Source organism: Drosophila pseudoobscura, chromosome 3 (genome assembly GCF_009870125.1).
Source record: "Drosophila pseudoobscura strain MV-25-SWS-2005 chromosome 3, UCI_Dpse_MV25, whole genome shotgun sequence".
Classification (NCBI taxonomy): Eukaryota; Metazoa; Arthropoda; class Insecta; order Diptera; family Drosophilidae; genus Drosophila; species Drosophila pseudoobscura.
Genome location: NC_046680.1, coordinates 22,864,354 through 22,883,505, shown reverse-complemented (window position 1 = coordinate 22,883,505; position 19,152 = coordinate 22,864,354). Strand labels below are relative to the sequence as shown.

The following is a 19,152-nucleotide window of genomic DNA, read 5'->3' as shown; positions in this document are numbered from 1 at the left end:
CCCTGCTTTGAAATCGATTGAAACACTCAGGTTCAGGTTTGGCTTTAAGCTATGGTAGATTTAATTCTTTTACATATTTGGTTGCGTTCCTTTCATCGGATCATTTCAATTGGTTAGAAGACTAAACTCGGTCTCTATCACATAAGAAAACTACAAAACATATACTCGTACTCATTTACAATGGTAGACCTCGATTTGCCTAACTTTGTTTCGACAATTTGTGCCTTGTTTCGGGTTTCCTTCTTGAACATTCTCTTTAACATTTCCTTTAACATGATTGCTGTCTTTTATTATGCAAATCGGTTGCGTTGCAGCTGACGGGAATAGGATTAGGAATATCAATGGCTAACTATCGTAGTAACAACATTTATCTTAATACATACATAACTAAAACAAATACTAAATTCTAGACTTGTGTACAGTAGTGTAATGGTAATGACAGACACAGGTCACAGGTCGCAGGTCACAGGATAATACTACTGCCTCGACTCGGTAGCGGTGATAGCCTGTGGCGTGCTCAGCCTTGCTGGCGAGGAATTGGCTCCATTGCTCAGAGCCGCCTTCTGCTCGTCGCCCTCGGGATTGTCCCAGTACTGGCGCTCGCCGGAGCCGAAGATGTTGTAGAACGTACCGCAGATGATGTACACGAAGGCGGCAATGAAGAACACAATCTGCCACTGTCCCATAATGGGCTTCGAAAAGATATAGCTATTAGTAATCCCTCAGGACACAGAGTTCAGCTTTCTATCCTTACCTTTGATTGATCACTGATCAGGTTGCCCGCTGCAATCGGCGCCAGCAGACCGGCCAGATTCGCCGAGCAATTCGTGATGGCCATGAGGAAGCCGGCGAAGCGGGGCGTCAGGTCAAGATGGTTGATCTTGAAGCCGGAGTAGATGCCACCGTTGAGGCCTACGCCAATTGTGAGAATGGCCAATGTCAAGGCCCGGTCGCAGCCCGTGTAGGAGGCAGCAATCAGGGCAATGCCAGGTCCGTACTGTCCGATACTGTTGATCAGCTTCCTGGTGACCGTGTGGGAGAACCGCTTCGAGCTAATCATCCAGTCCGCAATCACCGAAATGAACATCGAGAAGAGCCACATAGCCAGGTAGGGGAGCGAGCTCAGCAGACCGTTCGACTTCAGGGAGAAGCGGAGCACCTGCTTCATGTACGTCGGCAGCTCTGTCATCAGAGTCTCGTAGCCGTAATTGTGGCCCATGTGGGCGAACAGGATCGCGTAGAAAGGCATCGACTTGAGAATGGCCTTGAACGGAATCGGAGGGTTCTGCAGAAGATTCGAAAATGAATTATGAATGAATCCCTGTTGCAAAATTTAATCGAGTGGAGGACTTACTTTGACCACATCCGTACCCCAGAGGGAGTCGTTGATGTACTTCTTCTCGCGCTCATCAATGCTAGGATGGACGGTGGGGTCCTCGTACACAAAGATGAGGAATGCAATGGACCAAACAGTGCCCACAATGCCAAAGACATAGAAGATCGATGGCCAGCCACCGTCGAAGCCATATTCCGCAAGGAGACCCGACAGCGGCATAGAGATGATCGTTCCGAACTGAGCTCCCGCGTAGACAGCGGCGCCCATGCGTGACCTCTCGTTGGGCGGAATCCACTTGGCAAGCATGGCGTGGGTGCAGGGTACAATGGGACCCTCGCCCAGCCCCTGGATGAAGCGGACGGCGCACAGGCCCCAGACGCCGCCTTGACGAGCTGCCACAGGGACCAGGAAGGCGAAGACCGAGTTGACGAGCATGCCATAGCCAAGGAAGCGCAGGGACCCGAACCTCTTGGCCAGTATGCCGAAGGGAATCTGGGTGATTACGTAGCCGTAGAAGAAGGACGACAGGATGTAGCCCTGAAGACTCGAACTCCAAACGAACTCGCCATCCTGGGAATCGTCCTAAAATGATAAATTGAATGGTTTAGAAAGAGCTGGAATACGAAGACTTTGGGGGTGATTCGAACTTACAATGGGCAAATCACGATCGCCGCACTCATCGACGATCTCCTCATCGGTCGTCTTGATGGCCGTGTGGTTCACCATCGCCACAATGGCCACCGACATGTTGGTGCGCATCACGTAGGCATTGGCCATGCCCAGGAAGAGCATGAAGGTCACAAAGTAGCGGGTGGCAAAGAATCCTAAAACAAAAAAGGAACGAGCATATTAGTGGATTGTCAAAGAGTTTTCTTGCCTTCTTTTTCCTCTGTGTATTTCTCATCTTTCCATATCAATGAATGCGTCAGAGACTAATGTACATCCATAAATTAAAATTTAATTAAGCAAAGGAAAAGCGGAAGTGTTGTCAACAGAAATAATTGCTAACAGAGATGTTCGCTTTTCGGAACCGCGAAAATAGGCGAAAATAAACCAGAACGAGGCTACAATACAGTGAGATTCTCGTACATATTTATCTCACAGTTACAGTCACAGAATCTCTCAACTACGATATAATCTACGCTATAATCTTGTCTGTGGTTTACTTAGCCCAAGGTTCGACGCTCGAGAGAGAAAGATAAGGTCTAGTCTACCCATGACTCATTGCAGATAGAGGAGCCGGAAAGGGGTGTGAGTGGGTTGGCAATTGCCTCACTTTCTGATGCGGTCTCTGAGAATATATGGAATTACTGCTACGGGTATGGTGTCATTTCAGTCTATACCTTCAATCTAATAGCCTTAGAATCGTATTTAGAGATTGTTATTGGAATTGCTATGACGAAAACTGCAAATAAATGCGAATGGGAGCGGGGAGGGGGGTTCATTTCTCTATTGTCATTTGACAAACGTGTATCGTTGACAGTCGGCGTTCTTCAGAGTGTCGCCAACACGTGATATTCGATAGATTTCTGCTGCAAGTACAGTTGTGATCACTTTGCTGGGCTTGGGCCATATCGTACATATAATTGGTAGTTGAAAAATTAATGTTCGAATCAAGCCACAATTATGGAATACATTAGATAGTAAATATAATTGAGGCAATTCACTTTTCCAGCAGTCGTAACTCGGCCCAACCCTGTGCCCACCCATTGGGAGTGTTGAACTTTGGCCCTCCGAAATCCACAAATAAACAGCAGTAAAAAAAGCTATGTTTGCCATAAACAATTACACCGAATAAATGCTGATTTAAATACATTTCAAAATGTACTGTTGGACGCTTTCTGTTCTTGTCATTGCTCACGCAGCATTAAATCGCTCGATTTTCCCCACCACACTAACCCCACCTCACACCCCTCTCATCACTCCCCTCACTCTCCATCTACGTCTCGTGTTGCACAATCGCCGTCGCCGCGTTCGCCACGCGAACCGGAATTGGAATCGCACGTGTATGTCTCGAGTGGCAGAGAGTCTATTTTAGAACGAGCGTCGTATCGACGGGCAATTAAATCGGACTACACTTGCCACTCAAATTACGTATACGCACACTGTGGACAAGGGACAGCGAGCATCGAAAACCCAAACACAGTTCCACAATTTAATTATTAACAAGGCTTACTTTTAGGGGTCTGGTCGAGGTCCCTCTGGTCCCAGACCAGGACATGTCCATCGCGATGGCGATGATTCAGTGTGCTGCGACGAAAGGTCATGTTGTCGCGTTGTTAATAAATTAGGTTATGCTAAACTAAATTCGAGATTTGTTCGAGAACTTGTTCGCTTGTTTTCTGGGCGGTGCGATTCACGAGTAGTAAGACTTTTTCCGCACACGCTTAAACCATTTCATTGTCTATCTGTAAACTTGACCGGCGTGGGACCGTAGCATTGCGCGGACTGGCAGACGATTTCAAACGGAAAAACTGAAACTGAACAATTACACTATACTACTCTTTCTTTGGGTTGCGTTACGGTGCGCTAACCCCGACGTTGGCTAGAGAACTGACTGATTCGGCACTTTGTGTGGCGGCTCGCTCGTGCGGCTTTTCCTACTGAGCGGCGACCGTGGCGCTGCCTTCATTTATAAACTCTGGTGCTGTGGGTTCTCGTACTCGTGGGACATTTGCAGTTCTCTGGCCGCTCTCTGTCCGGCCCGGCGATTACATCAACGGTGGTCAGCGTGATTTTAGTTTTCGACTTTCCCTTGTACTAATTTAGCGAAACGATGGAAAATTCTCTCGCCTCATAATGCATCCCACGATTGATGTCAATTGGGCGAGTGAACTTTTCACAGCGTCAAAGAAATCGGCCCAGCTATATAGAGATATAGTACACAGTTCTAATTATATCGGTCGGACGTAAGCGTACCACACATCCAGATCTCGTGACTGCGCCACATGGAGACTGCTCTTAAAAGACATGCGCCCATTGCTTAAAATATGCACAGCTAAGTGATTCTGACGACAGTCAGCGGCAGGCCTTTGGGCAGTGGAAATATTTTCGAATACATATCTGCCTGAGTACCCAAACGAAAGTAAACAAGGCACACATGCTATGAAGTCATAGAAATGCCCCATCCCATCGGAGACGCCACCGCTAAATGGAGGCGCCCCCAGAGGTGCATATTCTGTGTGATTACTAATTAAGCCGAAAACAATTACTATATATTCTGGCAAGTCATTGCGTGAGCTTTGACAAGTTCCTGCTAATTTTGACAATCAATCGGACCGGCCTTTGTTGTGTTGTGCTTTTATTATTCTGCCCAACCGCAAAGCAAAAGCGAGACAGTTGAAACATTAAAAATAGCTACAGTCACGCTTTAACTCACAAATAATACTCGTACAAGGCGGCAAGTGCAAAATCATGTGTGGTTGTGTGTGTGTGTGTATGTGTGTGTGTATGTGTGTGAGTGTGAGTGTGAGGGCGAGGGCGAGTGCGTCCAAGAGACAGACACGTGATTGTCGGCTGCTTTTCCCCCGCACCGTAGAACTGATCGCACCGACTCTCCAATGAGCTACATCTTTGAGCTTGAGTGAAGAGTAGAGCATTTCTAGCTTTGGCTCTCTCTCTTCTGCAGCTCTCTCACCGCCGCCGCACACATATTCGTGACAGTCTGAGATGCCCCATTGGCAGCTGTCTCGTTTTTTTAATTTTTTTTCAAATAAATACATATGCACAAGTCATCGCGTCGTGTAGTTGTATTTTTTGGCAAAGACCCTCCAATGGAATATTTTGTTTGGTCAGGCCGCAGTAGAGAGTACAGTTGTGCACGCTCGAAGCAATTAAGTGATTTTTCATAATGCCTGCCAACAATTGGTGCTATTTCGGGATGGGCCATCCATCAGGGCGATAATTAAACAACATAATTACTATAATTGCTACCTGCTGGGGCAGCACCAACTCCGAAGCCGCTCGACCTCAAAGTTGGCGGCCGACAATGGAGAATATAGAGCTAACTCCTCGTTAGCACGAAGCTTTTTTGCAGCATGCTTTTGGGGTGTGCTTTTCAGCTTACGTTATTCGTTTTACGTAAGCGTAATGTAAGTGCTGTGCGGTTTTAAGCATTAGTGTATGAGATTTGATCAGATTCCGTGGAATTCTGAGGCCTAAAAGTGTTGTGAATTCAGATACTGATTGCTTAGCCACAAAATTTCGATCATAATTCGAACAAATACGAGTCTCTCACAAGGGTTTCCTGGTATGGGACTGTGCTAGGTGCAAAGCAGTATCGCAAATATTGGCAGCCTTTATAAGAAGAACCTTTGTTTTTCCCCGGCAAGGCAAGGAATGTTACGTGATTTCTACTGAACTGATGAATGGATTCTACTCGTATCATTTTTATCTTGTGGTTCCACATGGGCGAGTGCCAACTGTGGAAGCGCTGACGCTTAATTGCTCTCTGTGTGCGAAAGTAATTTCTATTTGACGGTCGCTTTTTCCCTTTAGCAGGTGAAATGCCTGCTTCATGATTACCATTCACTGAATGAATGTCTTGGCTATTTCCGAGGTGGTGCGGCGCTCTGGGGGATCTGGCAATCTATATAAATAGTAACATGCACAATTTGAGATGAGATGAGTAATTTGCTTGCCACTTGCTAGTGGCATGTGGCGGCTACAACAAAATCTAATGAAATGTTTTGCGAAACGTCGCAAAAGTCACGATCTTAGAAATAACCCAAGGAATTTCAACTGTCCCATTTGTGGGTTACCCTCTTACTCTTACTCTTACTCTCACTCTCTCTCTCGGTCCTCGGTCTATCTGCTCTGCTTTGTAAAAGCAATTTTCTAATTTATCATTCGAGTCGGGCAGGGCCGGGCCAGGCCGGGTCGGGTCGGGATGAGCTGTAAATCGCATTACGCCAGAGGCCCCGATGACAATACACCCTATATATGGAACAGATATGGGGCTCAACTCGAGCGCAACGTTCAACAGGTCGCATCGCTGATTGTATTGTTGATTGTGTGGGAGGTTTGTTCAAGCCACCCATCCCAACCCATTCCACACCCCATAGCACGTAGATTTTAGATGAGGGAGGCGTTTTCTTGGAAATGCTATACTAGATTTCGCTGGGTGCCGATTAACAATGTCCCAATTAAACGATTGCATGTCCGGGGAAATATTTGAAAATTGAAAACTAGGATAGCCATGCGAATGTCAATATCAGGGCCAAAAGCCGGCGACATGCAAAAACTTGTCAAACTGCCAGATCGAAATTGCACGGCAGAGAATTTGCCAGAGCAGAGCTATGTTAAAACTCAGAACGCCAACAGAGCGCAGTGCTGTTATTGCAGCAGCGATCCGAACGAAAGTAAAAATGCGAAAAAGTGAAGAGTTCTCTCGCTGGAATCCCAAGGGGAATGCGCATTTCCCCGGCTGACCTTAGCGCCGAATGGAGTGGGGGTGGGGGGAAACGAGTTTTGTCATTGCCTTGCAGAGTTCATTTGCACAGTTATAAACACGTACCATACCTGGCATTTGTCGAGATTTATGGCATTGTTTTGGATAGGTTTTGCTTTTATTGCTCAGCATTTTTGGGGCTATGCCGGTAACCGGTTCGACTGTGGCAGGCCTACCGGTCGGCTCCGCAAAAGGCAAACGGGGAAGGGAACCGAACCTGAACGATGATCTGTGTCAAGTGTGGGGCAAGCAGACGATGATGATTTCTAGAAAGGAAAGAGCAACAAAAACATAGGCTCTGTGTCTGTCTCTGTCCGCAAATGGAAACAGAATAGGTAAATTAGACAACAAAAGTTGGCACTTATTGACTCAACTGTACCGTCACCGCATCCACCTCCTCATCCTCCCTTCGTAGGGGGACTTTTGTGGGGTCTGTGTCTGTGTCACACGTTAATTGGGAATGTGGCTCACGCGTTGGCGACTCTGCTATTAATGAATTTTATTTTATTTATTTTCCTTTTCTTTTGCTTTGCATAACAAATAACTTCCGTTTAATGCCGACCCTGACGTCCGCTTTTGGCACTTTTCAAGCTTCTGACGCTCTTGATGTACTCGTATTAAAATCAAGTGGATTCCAGGAGAATCATTGAGAGTCCCATTCGATTCAGCAGCTTTCAGTTTCTGTTGAGACTTACTTAGTATAAATGTAAATGATATGCCTGAGTAGTCAGCAGTCAGACAAGCTTGAAATAAATAGGACAATTACGTGTAACTGAGATCATAGACCTGGCCATAGCATAGATCGTACGAAATGGAAGTTGAGCGGATAACGGCGAGTACAAAAGGTGAAGTGTAGATGAATGGGATCCAGATTGATTAATAATTGAATTGATTGCTGGGTTTATTTCCTTCTTTTTTGGTATCTGTATCTCTCTATCTATACTCTCCTTATCGAATGTTAGTTCAATAAAGAACTCATTATATGGCTTCTGATTTTATTCATCAGCCTAATCTTTTTGCGATAATTTTCCATTACAATTTCCATTCTATCTCTTCGTAACAAATTAACTTGTAAAAAGCAAAAGCCTAGATAGTATATTATCTGAGCAATATTCAGTATTCACATTTTGATAACCTATTCCTCTCCACCCTCATCCCCATATCATCTCTACCTCTACATATATACTTAAATATAGTTTGGGCACTCACCTAATGGCGGCTTCTCGAGATCCTTCTCGGTGCTCCCACAAATGGCCTCCTTCGATGCGGACATCTTGTGTGCTTCGTGTTTTATTTGTTGGATTGGAACGTGAGTGTGTGTTTAAGTTAAGTAAGAGGTGTTAAAACCAATTGCTTATGGCCTGTGTAAGCGCAGCGCTTAAATATCACAATACTGCACGGAATGTATAAGATTTAAGACTTTTTTCAGTAACCGTTTTCAGCAAGAGCCCGATCTGACAGCTCTCAAGACATCTTCTTTGCAGATGTACATGTGTTTGTATCGTTATCTCAGCTCACTCTTTCTCTCTTCACTCGCGACCTGCTGCGGCTGGCAGCTTGATTTGTTCTGATTGTCACTCGGTGGCTAGCGGCCTTTAAATAAGCCGAATGGAGACGGAGTGGAGACTGGGACTGGGACTGGGACAGGCGGTGCTCCGTCTGCTGTTTGCACGATTTATTTTCCGTTCTGTTTGGCTTTGCTTTGCTGAGAGATCTGCGCATGCGTTCCCTTCGACGTTGCCCGTTGTCGTTGCCCCGCTGTACATATAGCTACAGCTATAGGTGGTCGGCAGATCAAGTTGTTAATCTGAAAGCAGAGCAGACATCAAATTAGTTTGATAAATTTAGCAGGGTGTTTCAATTGATTGCGCAAACGCAACCGCCAAGTGTCGCCGAACGCGAACTCGAGATTTGCATCATCATCTCGCCTCCCTGATTGATCAGATCAGCGGCGTTTGATTTCACGAGTCTCTCGCCCTACGCACGTTTTCCCAGTTAACAGCGAAGTTTGCGTTCAAATATTTGCTATGATTTGACAGATTCGCGCGGGATGATAAGCTCGTATTAGGAAATATGGGGACCGAACTGGGTACAGTCTGTCATCCGATTTCTTAGCATACCACGTAAGCCACGTTCTGTATGGAAGAGCGGACCTTGAAGAGGCTTTTTTCGGCAAGGCACGACCCGGAATGCAAGGCTACTCCAATATTTGCATTGCGGGTTTATATGCGGAAAATGTAAAAGTAATTGCAACGACTCAATGTAATTAACCTTATAACTATAGTACTTATCTTGCGAGCCTCACATATTGACAATTTCGGTTCCCTGATGATGTAATATAATCTATTTTAAACTCTGTCCCTTTGGAGGAAACTGGTTCCGATTTCGATTCGTATTAACAATTCTAGGTAAATCGATTATAATGGCACTTTAGATCTGAACAAACTTTATATCCCCACACACCAGACACCACACACACTCGGACACTCGATAACAACAGTTGCGTACTTGTGTTTTTGTGAGTGGAATTTCAATTGTTTTCGGGTTGTTGTGCATGTCAGAGCGTCAGAGCGGCCCAAAATTGAATTTTGGAAAGTTTCATAAGTCGCATATAACGAACAAAACAAATCTGCGACGCGATTTTGAACAATCTGCTGCCTGCCGCTGATTTGTTTACGTAAATTTCTTAGAAATTAAAACCACATAAGGCCTTAAACAGGTTGTTGTTATGAGCCCCAAAGTGTGCCGAACAAGAATCATGGCAAATGGTTTACTTATTACCAAAGAAACACACCAAGATTCATTCCTATACTCCAATCCTGATTTCTTCGGAAAGATAACGCTAGAAGATAGACGTAGAAAGGCACTCACTCTATTTAGACAGAGCAATTTTCTGGGAAAGAGAGAGGCACTCGTACTGTTTTGTTTGATCAGTTGGATTCGATCGTTCTCAGGGGATTTCTTTACTCTTTTATGAGATCAGACATTGGGATGTGGGAAATACCCATCTATTCTGAATGAGCTGCGTTAATAAATAGCGGAAAGTTTTACTAATAATAGGCCCTAATAATAGGCCGTTTAATGATCTCCGAGTGATACTGAAAATAATAGAAAATCTAAAACGTGATCTCTATATTGTATAAGATCTATTCATAACAGAGTGCAAATCTTCAGTGTCTCGCACCGTCATTCTCGTCACTAATATTTATCGATTTAAGGAATTAGCAATGTTTAATTTTAAGTAAATAGTCGGAAAAAATACCGAACGACCCATCATTTCGAAGACGAAATGATTTTGCATTTTGAGGCTGCTAAACGATTGGCGACTGCCACAGAAACAGTCTCCAAATGCGGATCGTCTGCGAAGGTTCCTGGATCGGAAATACCTAATCTTGGTTGCACAACCTGCTTAGATGTAGATCTTATGTAAATCACGAGAGGGGGGAATAGGTTCTTTACGATAATTGCCGACGATCGTGTTAAGGGAAAAGGGAATTCACAGCACAACTAGCGAGTGTACGAGTATATTGCTTAAACAAAAATTATAAATATAAATGGCAATTGTTAATTACGACTGTCGACTAATGCGCAACTCAGGACTCGCTCGGTTATAGTTGCATTTCACGGGCATTAAAAGTGCATTAGTAAATAACAATAAATTTATAGACAGCCACAAAACCATATTTAATAAAACCCACTTCTACGAGTAGCGGAAATTTATGAATTTAATCATAATCGCCAGTCGCCGGGTCCTTATCCGATCCAAGCGTGCGCCAAAGGCGCTTTCGCCTCTCCAGAGTGTCGGAAATTTCAGCAGATAAGTAGCGAAGGGGTAGAGTTCTCGTAGAGTTTTCAAAGTCCGATTCATGCTTGGGGGGAGTTATTCTATGGGCCGAAACGTTTTGAGAGTCGATTGTAAATTCGCGGGCAGACAGATTTATTGACAGACCCCATACCCGATTGATATATGGACAGAGGTGAGGGTGACAGAGGGGTACAGCAATTTGCTGAATTGGTTGCCATGAAAGCGGCCAATCGTTGGGACTTGACCATAAATCAAATACACTTATCGAGGGACCCTCATCGGGTGCGTGCGCTCTTATAGATTAAGCTCGTAACGTCCCTATCTGCTACCCTGTACAAACTCTGGAGAGTAAAACCAGGCAACAGCTTTAGATTCAGGCATTCAGGCACGTGCAAAAGGTTCTTCATTCAGCTGTTTTGTGGCCAAGTGAGATGTGGCCATAAACCAGCTATAGACTTGTCTGATATCAGATTGCCATACTCGTAATTATGACATAATTACGTTTATCGCCATCCCATAAACGTGCAGTCGTCAGCCAGTCAACGGCCGCTTATACGACAGCAAAATGACAAGGCCCTGGAAGCGTACCGCACACCGCACACAAAATTTTCCACCCACATCACACTACTGCTGAGGACTCTCTCGGCTTCTCCCGTCGGATGGAAAGTCATTCCTCTAAATTGGTACAAGTATTTCAATTGTAATCCTCTTAATTTATGATGATTTTATTCGCTCTGTTCAACAATTGTTGCTCGCTTTTTCTCGCGCAGCAGCGTTTGTCCTATCAATTTCCATTTGCAGTTCGCATTCAACTTTCAAGTTCAGGTTCAGACCTGAGCCGCAACCTCATATACACATTCGTTTCGGCCGAGTGGTTCTGTGTCTCTATGGCTGTTGCGTTTTGTTGCTCTCGAGTGGTGGGAAACTGTTTGGCTTTGGAGGAGAGGGTCTTGTGTCTTGGTATTGACTCGTGGCTCATGGCCCAGAGCTTATCTGCTTATCTGCGCGCATTTTTGCACTTGAGCCGGGAATTACTTGTAGCCCAGAAACAATCGAACTGCAATTGGATCGGAAATTGGGTCTAGAGTTTGTGTGAGTAACGGACATTGGGCCAGTATTTATCATCCGATCGTTTCATTTCTTAATCACTTTTTATTCGTTTTCCTTGACAAAAGCTCTCAAACACAATGAACGATATTTTTCGTTCAGGAATGGATTTCTGGGAAATACTTATTTGACTCGTTTTTTGTTGCTCTCGCTTTTCGTTTCGGCATTTTTGCATATGGAATAATTTTAAACATATTGCTACTTTTTTTGTGGATTTAATTTAAGATCTTTAAGTCAGAAACTCACTCACCTCACACACACACACACACACACACAGACACAGATATATGTAAATACACACGCGCAAAACACACTTAAAAACAACTTTTCAAAAATACGAATCAGCTGTTTTGCTTTAGTCTTATTCTTATTCCTCTGACTGCTGTTTCCCTTGCTGGAGTTCTTATTACTCCTCTTACGTGTCGTCTGAGCGGTCATTTAACCGATATCAGCGAATTCGCAGACAAAAACAGAGACAGGAACAGAGAGTGAGCGGAAGAGTGCGAGTAGCAAAGATCCACTCAATGGACAGGAACACAGTTATTCTATCAACTAGAAGCTTAGGCAGAGAAGAGACACTCACAGGAATGGTTTTTCCAATTCCATGGAACTCCACTGGAATTTTTTCTTGTTGGACACTTTCCACCACAGACGCGCACTTGGGCTGGAAACTTTCTTCTTGATCGGCAATCGACACCTTGGGGTCTGTGCTTGTGCTGCCAAGGCCGGGATGCAGGCAGAGTACAGGTGCTGTGCTGTGCTGGAGCGGACAGTCTCGGACGAGCGCTGGCTCTGTAATGACTTACTACCTCGACTAATTGAACGTTTTTATAATTCTGTTTTTGTTTCTGTTTTGCTCGTATCGAAACGCGGACGCTGACAGAGCTGCGTTAGCGGACAGAGGAAACACGAAGCGAAGCGGCATTCGCTCGTTTGATTCATCGGCCGAGCGGCAGCGCAGAGAGGAGGCTTGCTCGTCGTTCGGTTGGGTGGGTGATAGACGACTGTGATAATGGCCACGTTTAGTGGCAGCAATATAACCAATTAAACGATATTTTTATAGCGACAGTGCCAACAAAGTCAGCGTTGAAGCTGCGCCTGAGGATCACAGAGGCTCTAGTGGCACTGCAGCTTTGTCCATATTTTCGGGCCTCCGCTTTGTTAGGTGCGAACGTGTTAGCGGTTACCGGTTCAGGTTGGGAGCGAAAGCTGTAAGCTCCGAGAGCAGCTGTTCTCTCGTGCGCTTCTCACGTGCAAATTCTAGCACTGAGAGCGGACAGTCGAAAGTTATCTCCAACCGCATGAAAGACGCATGAGAGATCGGCCGAGCTGACTCTACCGATGCGAAGCTTTTACAATATTGACAGGCCTAATGAGGAGATTTACAGCAAAGACGTCAGAGCTTTGGGCCCATATCATGCAGAACGGAACCAATAAAAGAGGAATGCCCCGTGCATAACAGCTCTGTAAACTGTGCTTTTTATAAACCAATATCCCAATCCAAAAGCGGACAATTAGTGGGCCATAAAGTGACTTTTGACCAACGATAAGGGCTGGGCCAACGAGCCTGCCCAGGTAGCGATAGAATTCTATCAACCTGATTTCGGGTCTATAAAGAGTCGTAAAACATAATCTTGGGAAACAGTAGTTCCAACCGGACAAGGCTATTTCTATAGCCATCATTGAGCCACCAATTCGAGATGGGAAAAACCTAATCACATGATGCGGGAGTGGATTAGCCTATCGACGGAGCTCGGGGCGCAGTAGCTCTCTCTGAGATCTCCTATCGCGCAGCGCCCATCGTCCATCGAATATGTCTTATGTGACAGTCTCGAGTGCGTTTCAATGGCCGATGCCAAATCAAATGCCCATTTCTGCTCTTGGGGAATTATCTGATTATTAATTATATTTCAGCCATCGCGATAGGCGGCTCTGTTTAGTGTTTAGTGACGGAATCGGAGCCATAGGAAGATATTCCAACGTCACATTTGATCCACTATCGTTTTGGGGCCTGTCGTTTGACGCAATTAAAAATGTGGCAACCGTTTCTGAGAGTCTCTTTGTGTGAGGACTTGTTTTTGAAGCAGATAACGAAACGGTTTTGAGGGTACGGCACGAAAAAATTACCGAATAGATTGTTTTTCTTTTAGGTAAACAACTGGGGGAAAAATTTGTCTTTTAGATTATAGCTTATCATTGATGATATTTTATATTTTAGGTGATTTTGCATGGAAATATGTGTCATACTGGCGCCAGAGCGACTCTTCAGTTACGGGGTAACCTTTCGAGGCATAACTAATTAAATTGATCAGTAGATCGGTTCCACTACCAATTGGATCTCTGACCCAATCACCAAAACCATCGCCAAATGATGATATTCCTCCACATAATGCTATACTACGTTCTAGCGCCCGGTTGGGTCTTCGGGGATATTCCTTTTGCTCGGGCCAATACGCCATATCCTCCCAGCCTAGACTGCGGTCTCAATGCCACCAAGTCCAGCTGCTCCTCCAGGTGCGAGGAGACCTGCCAATACAAGTCGCGCACCTGTCCGCCGAAGACCTGCGGGGGTCCGTGCGTCTGCATCGAGGGCCATGTGATCGACGAGCGGCGATTGAGCTGCGTTCTGCGGATAGATTGCGGGCAGAAGCAGCTGAATGTTCCCTCGTACCAAGTGAGCAGCGTGAAGTACTTTGGTGCCAATTACGGCCAATACATTATCCCTACATAAAGGAATTGTGAAATTACTAATGTGAGTGCAACCAAATAAAAATAAATCAGTGCCGAGCTGTGTATCAGACTGATGCCACGACTGATGGCTGATTAGTTGGAACAGCAGCTCTAGCGTAGGGTAAACATGGCCATAAACCACCGTATGGGCCCCCTTACCATTGAGTGCCGTGTGCCTGGTGCCTAGATAAGAAACGTGCCGCACATCGGCCGATCCAGGTCCGCACGTTCACGTGATGTGCACGCCGATCTATCATCAGACACCACATCACCCATACAATATATCAGCGATAATGAATAACAAGCACAATTAACGCGACCAACAACGCATGTGGCAACTGGCAACTGGCTGATGTGCCAAATGTTGATACAACTGGCTTATCTTGTCACCGATATTGGGCCCAGACATCCACAGATTTGCTAATGATGATGAGGCACCCAGCCTTCAACAGACTAGTTTGGTCTCTTCTGCTTTGCTTTGTCTCACTCACAGACAACGCCTACAGCCAACAGCCAACACTGGCGTCTTAATCACCTCTGTTTAATTCGACTTGATGAAGCACATCCCATTCGAGTATATTGTACAAATTAAAGCTCAGAAATGTGTGCTAAAGGGGAATATTGTTTCTGTCATTACTCATCCGCCGGGTGGGCCAATGAATCGTTTATAAGACCAAAAGTATGCTATAAATCCATATGAACGTATCCGCAATGAATCCCGTGGTGAATTAGAGCAGGGGGGCATGAGTGAAACCATGTTTCCACATAATAATACCATCAGTTCAATTTCTTCCCATTGGCACCTCCTTCTATCCATTTTACAGGATTCCTTTTATAAGAGGGCGTTGGAAAACCTCTCCAATAGCTAGCTTTGTTTTATTTAGACAACTGAAACATACCAATCGTGTCTCAATTACCAAAATAAAGAATAATCAAATTCTTTCCAATTTCTTTGTGAGTAATATATTTTGTTTCTGTTTCGCGACTACACAACACAAAATGCCTTGCACGGTATTCGATATAAGTGGCGGATCGTCTCGCTTCCGGCCTGTCGTCCGCATTGGCAATTGGTTCGAGGAAAACTGCCTCGAGGAGGTAGGAGAGCGAATTCAAGCCATTATACCATTAGACCTTACCTACTCGACCATTTCTAGGACAAAGTTCGCAACTTTAAGAGCAAGCGGGATCGGGGCGAACTTCTGGTGGAGAAGGCGCGCACTCTTTACGACAACTTCCACAAGGAGATCGTCCTCGCAGCGCCTAAGCAGAACGTTATCTTCGGAGCCGTCGTCCAACTGATGCCGATTTCCATGAACATCGAGAATATGAGCACCGCTGATCTGAACCTCGCCCTCTCGGTGGTGATCAACGAGCGGGTGGTGCGCCACAGCCAAAGCATCAACGAGGACTGCGAGCTGACGGTGGCTCCCTCCGCGCGGTCCTGTGTGCGCAACTCGTTCCGGATCGTCAGTGGTGACGAGCACGACCGCACTGGGCAGGACATCAAGTACGGGCAGCGCTTCCGCCTTGAGTGCATGGACTCGGAGAATGATCCCATCATGCTCTACAGTGCGCCCAAGAAAGTCAACCTGAACCAGTCCATCGATGTCACATATCATTCCCATAAGAACGGCGAGCTGAACTTTCCTCTGGGCCTTGTTCATCGCAGTGTAAGATGACGATGAGTCCATGAAAAGGTTTTTATTGATGTATGCTATCGTCTTCTACAGAGGTGTGGCTGTCCGGGTGGTGACCTGCCGATGGCCTTTACCAACTGGTTCTGCATTCACGTCGATCGCAACCGGCGCTTCGAGAGCGAGGGCGAAGATATCCCCGTTTGTATGAACAAGCTTCCCTTTGCCATTATTCCAACCATTCCATTATTCCAGAGCAATGCCCCACTGGTCATTGTCCATGGGGCGACCAACCGCAATCTCGCCGCCGAAAATGTGGTCATCCAGACTCTGTTCGGTCCAGAGTTCCTCGTGTCCGTGCAAAACTATCGTAACATCTACAAGCGCGAGCTCTGGAAGAACGTGTGGATGATCAGCAACGGCCATCAGGCAGGCCCCATCAGCAAGAAGGCCTAATCTAAAAATTCCCCGTCCCAACAAACACCCGTTTTCGCCTAGTTTGCTTTAAATAAAGGCCACTGCAATTAGGTGTAACGTGAACTTGGATTTTACGAGTATGTGGCGATAATTTAAGTTTCGTAGAATTGTGTCAGCCGAGCCCCCGCGGGTTGGCGCAGATAATACCCGGCAGTGGGTGAATTCATGCTTAGAATAGATAGAACGAATGGGAGAGGATGAAGGCGCAAATTAAAGTAGAAAGGCTACACCCTATGTAGATGAATGTTGAATAAGGTTTCCATGGTTTGTCAGGAGGTATATCTTATCTTTATTAGCGAATCGAATGTATGTTTCCGGGCTTCCCAAAAGGTACCGTAAGTTACTAATGGTGGCAACCCACCCAGCTCAATCCAATTCTCATATGAAAGTGTGCCAGTCAGAGATAAAAACTTCCACGAAAATGAGCCAACAAGACCTATAAATATGTTAAAGGCAGCTACAGTCTGCACACTGATTCCTAAAATGTCTCCGGTCACATGTCTAGTAGCTCCACTGCTCCTTCTGATCGCCACGACATCTGTTCCTGGTCAAGCCAAGGCGGCGGATGTTTCGCGCATCATAGGCGGAGAATTTGCGGGCCCTGGCCAGTTCCCACATCAGGTATCACTCCAGTTGAAAGGGCGCCATCATTGCGGAGGATCTCTCATCTCCGACACGATGATTGTAACTGCCGCCCACTGCACCAAGGACCAGAATCCTTCGCAGATGAAGGCCGTAGTGGGAACCAACGATCTGAGCGCCGGCAATGGGCAGGTTCTCGGCATTTCCCAGTTCATCATTCATCCGCAATACAATCCGCAGAGCCAGGACTTTGACATGTCGCTGATCAGGCTAAGCATCCCCGTGCCAATAGGCGGTGCTGTCAAAACAATCCAGCTGGCCGAAGCTGACTCCAACTATGCCGCTGACACCATGGCCACCATCAGCGGCTTTGGAGCAATCAACCAGAATCTTCAGCTGCCCAACCGCTTGAAGTACGCGCAGGTGCAGCTCTGGAGCCGTGACTACTGCAACTCCCAGAACATTCCCGGTCTCACCGATCGCATGGTCTGTGCTGGGCATCCCAGTGGACAAGTCAGCTCCTGTCAGGGTGACTCCGGTGGGCCGCTTACTGTGGAGGGCAAACTCTTCGGCGTGGTCTCCTGGGGCTTTGGATGTGGCGCCAAGGGACGCCCGGCAATGTACACCTATGTGGGTGCCCTCAGGTCCTGGATCAAGCAGAACGCAAATGTTTAATTGGAATCGGCATGAAAGTAATTGGGTATCTGACTAAAACAAAATCAATAAATAAAAAAATGCTGCATACTAATCATCGCTTTATTAGGAAAATTAAATTTAGTTCTTGGCTTAGCCAAGCAGCTGGTACATTTTTTAATTACCTGCACGTTCTACGATGCACGACGTACGTACTTCGAGGTGCTTTACCTCATCGACTTTGAGCCTATTCATCTTTTTTTCATGGACTATTTTTCTTGGCTCTTCTTCTTTTATTTTTTGCCGAGACCCTCTCTGGCCACAAATTCCTGTGCCGCGATTCCCTCCGAGTAGTGTGCTCCTGTCTCTCCATCGTCATCCTTCGGCATGGCCATCGAATATCATGCAGCATGGCCACTTTAACAATGGCAACCAAGGAAGGGGATGCTACTAGATTGGGGCTACTAGATTCTAAATATATCTCGTTTTTATTAGGTTTAAGGAAAGGTTTTAGATTTAGATAGTAGGTTTAGATAGTAGATACAAAAGTTTTCCACTTGTTTATTTATTTAAGCTCAGCTAAGCTATGATGAATAAAAATGTTAAAAATTCATCCTTGCTGTATCCTGTGTGGGGAAAACTATCCCGATCCCAAAAGGGCCAAAAGGAACGCCAAGATTGGTTCAGAAATATCAGAAAAAAAATAATTTTTTGAGGAGAATATCCTTGACCCTTTATAAGGACTCCATAAATCAGGGACACTTCTTCGACCACTGGAAGCCATAGCAAGCCAGATCGGCACACAAATAGCCGAGAAAACTATTTGTTTGGGGATGGGGTTGTTGGAGTCCTTACCAAAAAATCAAGGATATTTTTCTGATAATTTCGGGCCATGAAAAGCCACGCTCGTGTTACCAGTCAGGGATAAAACAAGATTGGTCCTTGATAAGCGCTGCATCAAATCAGGAACATTTTTCCGAATGCAGGAAGTCATCGCACGATCAGATCGGCCCATAAAAAGCGGAGAAAAGTAATATTTTAAAATCTTTGATATCCCTTGTCCTCGAAAATGGCTTTCTAAAATCAGGGATATTTGCCCATCACACGCCCAAATCGGCCGACAAATAACGGATAAAACAAAACGGGTTTGTAATTCGTTATTTTTGAAAATGTAGTTCAAAAAATAACCAATAGGGGTGTAACCGTCAAAAAAAACAAACTCACGTCAAATGGCTGGCATACCAGGCGAACAGAAATCAGCAGAAGCTCGATGATTTTTTGGAGCCCCCTAAAGTATGCTGCGAAGTTTTTTTTTTTGCAATTGCTACAGTTTCTTGCTGTTGATTTCTGTTCGCCTGGTATCCCAGACATTTGACGCAAGATTTTTTTTTTCAATATA

The 19,152-nt window shown here is 45.5% G+C and overlaps 4 protein-coding genes across 5 annotated transcripts; 3 read left to right on the top strand and 1 right to left on the bottom strand.

Moving 5' to 3' along the window:
- Nucleotides 1-31: 31 nt before the first annotated feature.
- Nucleotides 32-12,515, bottom strand: Picot (putative inorganic phosphate cotransporter protein picot). 2 transcript variants are annotated; one of them, XM_001362007.4, is made up of 6 exons: nt 12,281-12,515; nt 7,995-8,592; nt 1,988-2,160; nt 1,355-1,918; nt 755-1,285; nt 32-692 (listed from the first exon to the last, which is right to left on the bottom strand). In XM_001362007.4, the coding sequence occupies exons 2-6, from the start codon at nt 8,056-8,058 to the stop codon at nt 477-479; spliced, it is 1,548 nt and encodes a 515-aa protein (XP_001362044.2). In that variant the 5' UTR covers nt 8,059-8,592; nt 12,281-12,515; the 3' UTR covers nt 32-476. The 2 variants fall into 2 exon arrangements, with proteins under 2 accessions (XP_001362044.2, XP_004444578.1); XM_004444521.3 differs by lacking the exons at nt 7,995-8,592; nt 12,281-12,515 and adding an exon at nt 3,513-3,913.
- Nucleotides 12,516-14,071: 1,556 nt separating this feature from the next.
- On the top strand, nt 14,072-14,501 carry LOC6899103 (accessory gland protein Acp62F-like). The gene has a single exon (XM_002138984.3). It carries the CDS (start codon nt 14,087-14,089, stop codon nt 14,426-14,428), a length of 342 nt encoding a protein of 113 aa, XP_002139020.3. The 5' UTR covers nt 14,072-14,086; the 3' UTR covers nt 14,429-14,501.
- An 806-nt stretch (nt 14,502-15,307) lies between these two features.
- LOC6899102 (cilia- and flagella-associated protein 161) lies at nt 15,308-16,601 on the top strand. Its single transcript, XM_002138983.3, has 4 exons — nt 15,308-15,522; nt 15,582-16,097; nt 16,158-16,262; nt 16,317-16,601. The coding sequence occupies exons 1-4, from the start codon at nt 15,427-15,429 to the stop codon at nt 16,515-16,517; spliced, it is 918 nt and encodes a 305-aa protein (XP_002139019.3). The 5' UTR covers nt 15,308-15,426; the 3' UTR covers nt 16,518-16,601.
- Nucleotides 16,602-16,699: 98 nt separating this feature from the next.
- Nucleotides 16,700-17,862, top strand: LOC6899101 (trypsin 3A1). Its single transcript, XM_002138982.3, has one exon. It carries the CDS (start codon nt 16,983-16,985, stop codon nt 17,793-17,795), a length of 813 nt encoding a protein of 270 aa, XP_002139018.3. The 5' UTR covers nt 16,700-16,982; the 3' UTR covers nt 17,796-17,862.
- The last annotated feature ends 1,290 nt before the right edge of the window (nt 17,863-19,152 follow it).

What these genes read in the sequence shown, in the direction of transcription:
- Picot (XM_004444521.3), bottom strand. Translation starts at nt 3,603, where the DNA reads ATGACCTTTCGTCGCAGCACACTGAATCATCGCCATCGCGATGGACAT. An exon ending in GCGATCGTGATTTGCCCATT is followed by an intron (nt 1,919 to 1,987) that starts GTAAGTTCGAAT and finishes TTATCATTTTAG; the next exon opens with GACGATTCCCAGGATGGCGA. An exon ending in TGATCAGTGATCAATCAAAG is followed by an intron (nt 693 to 754) that starts GTAAGGATAGAA and finishes ATCTTTTCGAAG; the next exon opens with CCCATTATGGGACAGTGGCA.
- LOC6899102 (XM_002138983.3), top strand. Translation starts at nt 15,427, where the DNA reads ATGCCTTGCACGGTATTCGATATAAGTGGCGGATCGTCTCGCTTCCGG. An exon ending in AGGAAAACTGCCTCGAGGAG is followed by an intron (nt 15,523 to 15,581) that starts GTAGGAGAGCGA and finishes GACCATTTCTAG; the next exon opens with GACAAAGTTCGCAACTTTAA. An exon ending in TGGGCCTTGTTCATCGCAGT is followed by an intron (nt 16,098 to 16,157) that starts GTAAGATGACGA and finishes CGTCTTCTACAG; the next exon opens with AGGTGTGGCTGTCCGGGTGG.
- LOC6899101 (XM_002138982.3), top strand. Translation starts at nt 16,983, where the DNA reads ATGTTAAAGGCAGCTACAGTCTGCACACTGATTCCTAAAATGTCTCCG.
- LOC6899103 (XM_002138984.3), top strand. Translation starts at nt 14,087, where the DNA reads ATGCTATACTACGTTCTAGCGCCCGGTTGGGTCTTCGGGGATATTCCT.